Genomic DNA, 10155 nt, shown 5'->3' with positions numbered 1-10155 from the left:
GATCAAGTGGGGTTTATCCCAGGAATGCAAGGATTCTTCAGTATATGCAAATCAATCAATGTGATACACCATATTAACAGATTGAAGGAGTAAAACCATATGATCATCTCAATAGATGCAGAGAAAGCTTTTGACAAAATTCAACACACATTTATGATTAAAACCCTCCAGAAAGTAGGCAGAGAGGGAACTTACCTCAACATAATAAAGGCCATATATGACAAACCCACAGCCAACATCATCTTCAATGGTGAAAATCTGAAACCATTTCCACTAAGATCAGGAACAAGAGAAGGTTGCCCTCTCTCACCACTATTATTCAACATAGTTTGGGTAGTTTTAGCCACAGCAATCAGAGAAGAAAAAGAAATAAAAGGAATCCAAGTCGAAAAAGAAGAAGTAAAGCCGTCACTGTTTGCAGATGACATGATACTATACATAGAGGATCCTAAAGATGCTACCAGAAAACTACTAGAGCTAATCAATGAATTTGGTAAAGTAGCAGGATACAAAATTAATGCATAGAAATCTCTTGCATTCCTATACACTAATGATGAAAAATCTGAAAGTGAAATTAAGGAAACACTCCCATTTACCATTACAACAAAAAGAATAAAATACCTAGGAATAAACCTACCTAAGGAGACAAAAGACCTGTATACAGAAAATTATAAGACACTGATGAAAGAAATTAAAGATGACAGAAACAGATGGAGAGATATACCATGTTCTTGGATTCAAAGAATCAACATTGTGAAAATGACTATACTACCAAAAACAATCTACAGATTCAATGCAATCCCTATGAAACGATCAATGGCATTTTTCACAGAACTAGAACAAAAAATTTCACAATTTGTATGGAAACACAAAAGACCCCGAATAGCCAAAGCAATCTTGAGAAAGAAAAACGGAGCTGGAGGAATCAGGCTCCCTGACTTCAGACTATACTACAAAGCTACAGTAATCAAGACAGTGTGGTACTGGCACAAAAACAGAAATATAGATCAATAGAACAGGATAGAAAGCCCAGAGATAAACCCACGCACATATGGTCACATTATCTTTGATAAAGGAGGCAAGAATATAAAATGGAGAAAAGAAATCCTCTTCAATAAGTGGTTCTGGGAAAACTGGACAGGTACATGTAAAAAAATGATATTAGAACACTCCCTAAGACCATACACAACAATAAACTCAAAATGGATTAAAGACCTAAAGGTAAGGTCAGACACTCTCAAACTCTTGGAGGAAAATATAGGCAGAACACTCTATGACATACATCACAGCAAGATCCTTTTTGACCCACCTCCTAGAGAAATGGAAATAAAAACAAAAATAAACAAATGGGACCTAAGGAAACTTAAAACCTTTTCCACAGCAAAGGAAACCATAAACAAGACGAAAAGACAACCCTCAGAATTGGAGAAAATATTTGCAAATGAAGCGACTGATAAAGGATTAATCTCCAAAATTTACAAGCAGCTCATGCAGCTCAATATCAAAAAAACAAACAACCCAATCCAAAAATGGGCAGAAGACCTAAATCGACATTTCTCCAAAGAAGATATACAGATTGCCAACCAACACATGAAAGAATGCTCAACATCATTAATCATTAGAGAAATGCAAATTGAAAGTACAATGAGATATCATCTCACACCAGTCAGAATGGCCATCATCAAAAAAATCTACAAACAATAAATGCTGGAGAGGGTGTGGAGAAAAGGGAACCCTCTTGCACTGTTGGTGGGAATGTAAATTGATGCAGCCACTATGGAGAACAGTATGGAGGTTCCTTAAAAAACTACAAATAGAACTACCATACGACCCAGCAATCCCACTACTGGGCATATACCCTGAGAAAACCATAATTCAAAAAGAGTCATATACCAAAATGTTCACTGCAGCTCTGTTTACAATAGCCAGGACATGGAAGCAACCTAAGTGTCCATCCACAGATGAAAGGATAAAGATGTGGCACATATATACAATGGAATATTACTCAGCCATAAAAAGAAACGAAATTGAGTTATTTGTAATGAGGTGGATGCACCTAGAGTCTGTCATACAGAGTGAAGTAAGTCAGAAAGAGAAAAACAAATACCATATGTTAACACATATAAATGGAATCTAAAAAAACAAACAAAAAAAAGGTCATGAAGAACCTAGGGGCATGACGGGAATAAAGACACAGATGTTCTAGAGAAGGGAGGTGAGGATATGGGGAGGGAGAAGGGTAGGCTGCGACAAAGTGAGAGAGTGGCATGGACTTATATACAGTACCAAACGTAAAATAGATATCTAGTGGGAAGCAGCTGCATAGCACAGGGAGATCAGCTCTGTGCTTTGTGACCACCTACAGGGGTGGGGTAGGGAGGGTGGGAGGGAGGGAAATACAAGAAGGAAGAGATATGGGAATATATGTATATGTATAACTGATTCACTTTGTTATAAAGCAGAAACTAATACACCACTGTAAAGAAATTATACTCCAATAAAGATGTTAAAAAATATATATCGCATATTCAAAGTCAAGAAGCATTTTAATCAACATTGAAAATTTTCAGAAGTTGGACAAAAGTAGAGCAGTGACAGCCTAAGAAGCCATGGAATTGTTTCCAGACGGGATTACATCAAGATCGTTAGTTTTGGCAGCATCACGTCTTTGCAAGATGATGATGGGGCCGTGAATAAGGGTGCTAAGTAAACTCATGTCAAAAGTGATGGTCGGGGGAGATGCCCAAATCACTGAAAGGAGCATCACAAGGACCAGAACCTGCTCTCCACCCCGGGAAGTCATCTCATTCAAGCTGCGGAAGAGTGAGACTCAGTTGTACCATCACGAGACAGCAGGTCCATTTCAATCCAACATTCTGCCAGAGCAAGCGACTTTCCAACTCTATTAATAGGGCAGTGATAAAATTTGGTATTGGCTATAAATGTTACACATTTATGGAACTCCTACATCCTAATAGGTACCATTCTAGTTAGATGTGGAGATATGATACAATCTTTCTATAAAGAAAAGCCTTCTCTTGGGAGTCACCATTGGACAACAAAAATCTACTGTCTGAAAGTTTCTCACTTATTTGTAATAAGGACCCTAAGGAACAAGAGTAGAAATTATTGAAGAAAGATTAAATTGGGTTCAGCCTACTTTTACCACTCAGGATTTTAACGTCATTGGAAAGTAGTAAACTGTGTGAGATGAATGAGGCAACTTCTTTTGAACAGGAAGATTTGGCTCTTCACAAATTGGTCCTCCCCCTTGACTCCTGACCACACTGTGATGAGTAACAATGTATTCACTTTGCTCTATAGCACTTTAAGTTTTCCACCAAGCAACATACTTTGTGAGCATTCTCTTCCTCTCAGAAAAGTCCACATGTAGGGCTCTCACCGTCAATCAGGCAGGACGGCTACAACGTGCTTCCGGGCTAAGTGAGTGGGATTTCCAATTTCCTGATTTTACTTTCTGTTTTCCAGGCTGCAGTGTGCCCAGGCTCTTCTGTATAATGCTCTGAGAAACCTGCAGTGATGTGTTCTCTGTCTTTGAGTGTCTCAACACCACCAGGCAAATTCTGGAGCAACTAGCTTAGTGTACTTGCAGGCGGGGTTGGGGCTTCTCAGACCTGAATGGATGGGCATATGGGTCATCTGGGGAATCTTGTTAAAATGACTCAGCAGGTCTGGGGTGTGGCCTGATGCTCTGTATTCCTAACAGGCCTCCAGGTGCTGCTGTTGCTCCTGGTTCTCGAGTAGCCAGTCCCTCTGTGGGCACCTATCGAGATCATGCAGGGCTATGGCGTGGTAGGAGGAATGGAGGGGGAGATGAGACCAGATACGTGCTGGACTCATTCCTCAACCTGCCTAGACTCTGGAGTCCTCATTTATAAAGTGGAACAATGACAAAGCTTAGCTCCCAGAGCTGCTGTGAAAATAGAATGCTCTCAATGTAAAGAAGTATAGTGTTATCACCATACAAGATTCCCATAGAGTTGACTCCTTCTCTCCTAAAATGATAGAATTGGTTCATGGGAACTTTACTGCTACTAAGAAGTGACATACGTGTGATAATATTATGCTCTTATCTGTATCATCTTGCAATGTTTCTTCGGAATATTAAAAAAAAAAAAAGCCAGATATCATCCTGGTCTCACTTGCTTCTTGGTGCTAAGTTGCACTCCGTTTGAAGCTCCCTTCCCCTCTGGCTTCGCAACCCCTGAGCTGAAAAGCTGCTTAAGACCCCTTCGTGGATAGAGTTTAGGGAAATAGGGCTAATTCTTGGCAGAACTGCTTTTTAATGCAACACAACAGCTCTATCACTGGGAAGCAGAAACATTATGGAATGTTACAAAATCCATCTGATTTGCAAAAAGATAAAGTGCAATCCAGCCCAAGTGGTGATTAATATGTTAGCAGGGAAGACAGGAGATGGAACAATAAATAATTTGCATGTTTGAAGTTAAATGTTTCAATCCTCATAACCTATTTAATTCTTGACTTTGGGAAGAATTCTACAGTGATTTAGCTCATTAAACCCAGGAAGAAAAGCCTAGCTTAGCAGCTAACTAGGGATAAGAAATGAGTGAAAAGCATCTGTGTTTAAGGTTTCTCAAACAATGAAACAGAAAACATTAATCTATGGCCCTTAGCGTTCTTCAGAAAGTATCTCTGGATTAATTCTGATAGACTCCTTGTAAGTCATCATGTTTTCTGGAACACCCATGAGCATAAATAGAATTTATGTTCAGTAAAGTGCTTACCCAACTCTGGCTCTTTTCTCGAAGCAGGGAGACCCAAAACTCCACTGAATAGGGAAAATAGCCTCTTCTTAGTTAAATCTTGGAAGATGCCGAAGGTGTCAGTGTCCAGAGGGAATAATATTGATTCACTGGGAAGAGCTGTGCAGAGCAGTTCACCCCTGTGCTTCAGAATTTAGTTTTCCTATAATCAGAGGAAGGTGAAGAAAGAACCATTGGCACATGGATGGTGGGGAAGAGGGGAGGCCAGTTGTGTTGCAACAAGCTTTCTTAAGGGTTTACTCTACCCTACCCTCTTGTCTTTGTTTATTATTATTATTATTACCACAACTATTATTTTAGTCCCAGATGGAAAAGAAATTTTCCTAAGAATTAATTACCAAGTAGCTCAACTTTGCCCTTTCTCAAAATTTAGCATAGCTGAATGCCTAAACACTGTCAGATTTATTATCTATTTACTACAAGAACAAAACTTACCAACAGATATTTGGGAATTTCATTAAAAAAAAACTTTACTAAATGGAATATAGAAACATTTGACACAAGATTTGGAGTTGAAAAATTTCCATTTATAATGCCAAATTCTTTATGCCTTATCTTGACAAGTATCCAGTTTAGGTTGATATTCTTTCTTTTTTTGGGGGGTTGATATTCTTTCAGGAAATGTCTTCTTAATCTTCTCTCCTTATTAGGATATTATTTTTAAAAGAGTACTTTAAAACATCTTGAAAGTTATTTGATGCTGGAATAATACCAATTTCTTTAACAATAACAAAGCTAATATAATAAAAGCCATCAGGTTTGGGATATTTTAGGAAAATGTTTAATTCAACTGTTTCTTTGGAATGTAGTAGTCATAGCTTGGAATTTAAGTTACAGTTCAGTTCTGTGTGTTTTTTTTATGCAACTCAGTGTCTGAGAATACAAATGTCATTTAAAGTTAAGGCTTCGCTGTTCATTTTGAATCAACAATTTACAAGTGTCATATTGTCATAGAAAATAAAAATTTCTGTAAAAAAAATTTGCACAAAATTTTATGATGGTACAAAACATGAAGCAATAATATACCAGTAAAATGAAAACATTTTACTACAGAAAGTTTTATAGATCTCAATAAAGAAAAAAATATGTTATTTTACACCTTTTAAAATTACGAAACAATCTAAAACAATATAAACTGAACATTTTGTAACACTGCCTTTACAAATTAATAACTTTATAAACATATAATTTTTAAATATATTTATCAGTGCAAGATACTTTCAAATTTAAAGTTGCAGTATCATTTTTCCTTGGCTGAAGACAACTGTAAGTCTGTTGCCTTAAAGATAAATCAAGTCTTAATGCTTTCATCCTGGTACGATAACATAACATAACGGCTGAATGGATGCCTCTGGGGATAAGAATCTATTCTTCTTTCATAGTGATCAATACTATCCTGGAAACAAAAGGCATTCTCAATTCAATTAGACCAGGATGAATGGACTTTCCCCTCCATGATGCAAATGTGACTCCCACAAATATATTCGAGTGAGACCTACAGCAGTGCTGGAAGGGAGGAAGTTCTTAGTACAACACGGCATGGTACAAATACACGGAAAACAACCAAAGCTTCTTTGGGTTAATTCAATGCTGCCTGATAAGATATTTATTTCTCTGTGCCATTGGAGGCTTAGGTCTTGCCAGCCCCAAGGCAGGCTTTTTGTTTGTGAGGCACTGGAAATTTCTAGAAGCATTCATTCAAGTCTCTGTTTTTTCAGGGTTGCTGCTGACTGAATTTTAAAAAACATTTGTATTGACTTTACTCATTTTCTTCCCCTCTGTCATCTTAAAATACTTCATCCCCAGGCACCAGGATTTATTGTCGCTTTCTTAAATTAACTGTTCTTTCTTCCACTTCCCTTGTCTGACTCAATACCAAAACAAGAAGGCTCTCACGGGTCATTTTTGTGTATTTGGATGTAAAAATCTCCTGTTTTTGGATAAGGGGAGAACTCTATTCCTTTGGGTATCACTTGAAAGCCAATTAGTATTATTTCTTCTCTCAGCTTCTCACTATTTCTATTAAATGCAAACATTGCTATCGAAGTTCATTTCGATTGGAATAGACAGACAAACGGCTTAGGAAAAAAGATACTGTCACTTTAACCAGTTAACAAGGAAACCAAAGTTAGACTTTGGAGGGCAAAGTTAGGAATTTCCCTTATTTATTTATTTTCCAACATAAAGTCTAGTAAAAGTGTTTGCCACTACCAGCAGGTTAAAGCTGCAAGTTTCTTTTCTGGATAATGGCAAATGCTTAAATCCTAAGAGAGGAAAAAGACAGAGAGATAGAAGAGAAAGAGTTTACATTTGAAAATACATTCCATATGAAAGAACAGTAAGAGAGAATATTGCAGCTCTATACAAAAGGGTCAAGAGACATGAAATTGAACTACGGAAAAAGCAGAACAATTAAGCCACGTTGCCAAATCTTCGGAGCCCTTGCCTACCCGGAGGCTGACATCTCACACTAAAATATACTTTCTTCTTAGTCAGTGGGCCACCAGGGTTTGATTCAAGAGGAGGGCTTTCACCAGCGAGAAACAGGGCGGGTTAATGTAACACAATGAGAACCAGTACAAACAAAAAGGCACTTGAGAGGACGTAGACCAGCCAGTGCCAAGGATTCTTCGTTGTGGTTGTCGGCATCACACCCAGTTGCCAGCAGTGTTTGGTGATGGCACAGTTTTCTGTATGGAGTTCACAGCACAAGGTTGAGTACAACACTGGAAAACATCGAGGAAATCTGACGGTATTGCTTCGTAAACAGAGCTGACACACTAGACTGGTACTGAGGCTACGGTACTTGAACAGAAAACATCCTACTCCTTCTTTGCCTATGCACGACGCGGGCGATGATACACAGGGCCAGCTTCAGGAGTCCACTGAAATGTGGTTACTCGAATATATTCTGGGCACTGGGCTGCAGGTAGCATGTCCGTCAAAAGGGCCCCACTGAATACACTTGGTGCCAGCATCTTGGATTTTGTAGTTTCCGAAAAGAATCCAGAAGAGGAAGAGAGAGAGGGGAAAGGAGAGTCCAAATGAATTATTAAGTCAATCATACTTGGTCTCAACACCAGCATTTGATTATTCAAAAGAAACCAACAGAAAGAAGCTGACTGTACAGGACTCCGATCGTTAACACAGCTAAGTCGTTCATGTCTGTCGGCCGAACTCATCGAAGCTCCTGAGAAAACCTGGCTTGGCATCGTTAACGCACTTCCCAGCCTGAACAGTGAAAGATCAGCCGGTTCCCAGCTCAAGCTCTGTCCTCCACTCCACTCTCCTGCTCGCCTGGTCACCTCTGTCTGCCTTCATGCCTCCGAGTAAGTACTCTGTGGATTCAGTTTGTCTTTTTTCAACTTCACGCCATCCACAAGTTCGAAGTTATAGTTCTCCAGGGCAGATAAGTTTCTTTCCGACATCCCGCTGTGCCAGCAGGCACAGTACAGCACGACCCCGCAGACGGCGCCGAGGAGGACGCCCAGGGCGCTCATGGCAATGATGGTGATGAGGATAGGGTCCAGGGTCTTCAACACGTTGCCCGGCTTCCTGGAGATGTTCTCCTCACCGTCTCCCGTGCCTTGGTATCCTGGGGTGCTCCCTGGGGAGAAAAACGAAATTGGCTCCGTGAGCTGCCCACGTAGCAGATGACAGTAGACAGAGAAATGGAGAAGAAGCAAAGAGAAAGGAGTGAAGCACACATCCGGACTGGGCTGTCCTCCCCAAGAGCCTGCGGGGGGTTTCTGCAGCGGGGGGTTTGGCTCCTCCATCGCCAAGAAACACCAACGCTTCGGTTTGACTCATTGCTGGGAATTGAAGGTGGGAGGGAAGGGTATTGGATGTTGGTGCTGTGATTCTGACAGGAAGCTTAGCGCATGGAAACCACTGACTCTGGGTAAACAATGAGGATTCGGTTCTAATCTAATTCCGATTTCATGCAGCCCGCCATCTGTGAGATTGTAATCTGTATTTATCGTCCTTGGCCAGATAGGAGGTCTGTAAACTTTGCAAAATGCTTTGTCACACATTTGTCTAGAGGGGGATTTAACCATTCCTGGTGCATTGGCCTGATCCCCGAACCGGGCACGAGGAAGCCGCCCAAGGTGTCCTTCTGTGTGGTAGTGTTACCACATATCAAATCTTCAAGTTTCCCTCTTGAGTCAATGGTGGTTTCACTCAAGAAGGAGAGGGTTCTCGGAAAGAAAGAGGGCGTGCCTGCTGCTGACATTTAAAGTGGCTTATGGCTCCAATCTAGAAGCTGGGTCAGTGCTGTGCTGAATAGAACACATTTAATAATCAGCATCTTTGCTGCCCTGGTGGTTTCGCTGGAGATGGTTACACAGCTCTGCACTAAGGCACTGGGGAAGTGTTTTCTTTAGAGTGGAACATGAGAAATTACTAACATGGGAGCTCTGAGTCTCATTACCTGGGACTAGAAATGAGACTAAAATGTCAGTGTGCAACAGGCCTGGTGTTTACTTAATGGTGTTCTGATCAACAAGGATTCCAATCAAAGAAAACTAAAAATATGAGACGCAAGTCCCTAAATAGGGCGAAACAAGCCATGGGGACATATTAATATTCTCTCCTTTGATGCAACATTGTTTTTTGTTTTGTTTTGTTTTTGCGGTAGGCGGGCCTCTCACTGTTGTGGCCTCTCCCGTTGCGGAGCACAGGCCCTGGACGTGCAGGCTCAGCGGCCACGGCTCACGGGCCCAGCCGCTCCGTGGCATGTGGGATCTTCCCGGACCGGGGCACGAACCCGTGTCCCCTGCATCGGCAGGTGGACTCTCAACCACTGCGCCACCAGGGAAGCCCGCAACATTGTTTTGAAACAGCCTCTAATAAAGTTTACAACCCAGCGTGGACTATATAACTAAGCTAAATGAGTCATGTGTTAATATGACCAACCGCAGACATGGTGCCATCTTTATTTGTCTCCATCAAGTCCAAGTCTGGCTACAGTAGGTCCACATTTCTAATGGCAACAGGTGCTGCTGTGGATGGATAGGGCACAGAACTGCTGGTAGCAGCTGTGAGTGACACTGGGGCAAGTGTCCAACACCACCACTGCTGGCAGGGGGTACAGAGACTTCTGGGAATAAAATAATATCAGGCAAGGCCTAACTCCGACCAAATGTCTTGCGTTGGATCACAGAGCAGTGTTCAACGAAAACACACATTTTCGAGTTAATCAGTCTGAAGTCCGAGGCTACCATCTAATTTGCTGTGTTACTTAAGGCCAAGCCACTGCTCTGAGTTTCAATCTCCTCATCTGTAAAATGGGGATAAATACACTCAGAGAGCAGCTGTGAGGATTAAATAACTTGTGTAAAGCAAT

General features: G+C 40.9%; 1 protein-coding gene across 10 annotated transcripts in view; it reads right to left on the bottom strand.

The window, feature by feature from the left end:
• Nucleotides 1-4774: 4774 nt before the first annotated feature.
• Nucleotides 4775-10155, bottom strand: part of NRP1 (neuropilin 1) — a 140372-nt gene continuing 134991 nt past the window's right edge. For all 10 annotated transcript variants that reach the window (XM_067030368.1, XM_067030369.1, XM_067030364.1 and 7 more), the window contains 2 exons: nt 5244-8415; nt 4775-4950 (listed from right to left, as the gene is read on the bottom strand). In XM_067030368.1, the coding sequence (XP_066886469.1) occupies nt 8126-8415 (290 nt within the window). In that variant the 3' untranslated portion in view covers nt 4775-4950; nt 5244-8125. The remainder of the gene's footprint in view (nt 4951-5243; nt 8416-10155) is intronic.

Source organism: Kogia breviceps, chromosome 3 (genome assembly GCF_026419965.1).
Source record: "Kogia breviceps isolate mKogBre1 chromosome 3, mKogBre1 haplotype 1, whole genome shotgun sequence".
Lineage (NCBI taxonomy): Eukaryota > Metazoa > Chordata > Mammalia > Artiodactyla > Physeteridae > Kogia > Kogia breviceps.
Note: the sequence above shows the minus strand (reverse complement) of the source record. Positions and strands in the feature narration are given on the sequence as shown.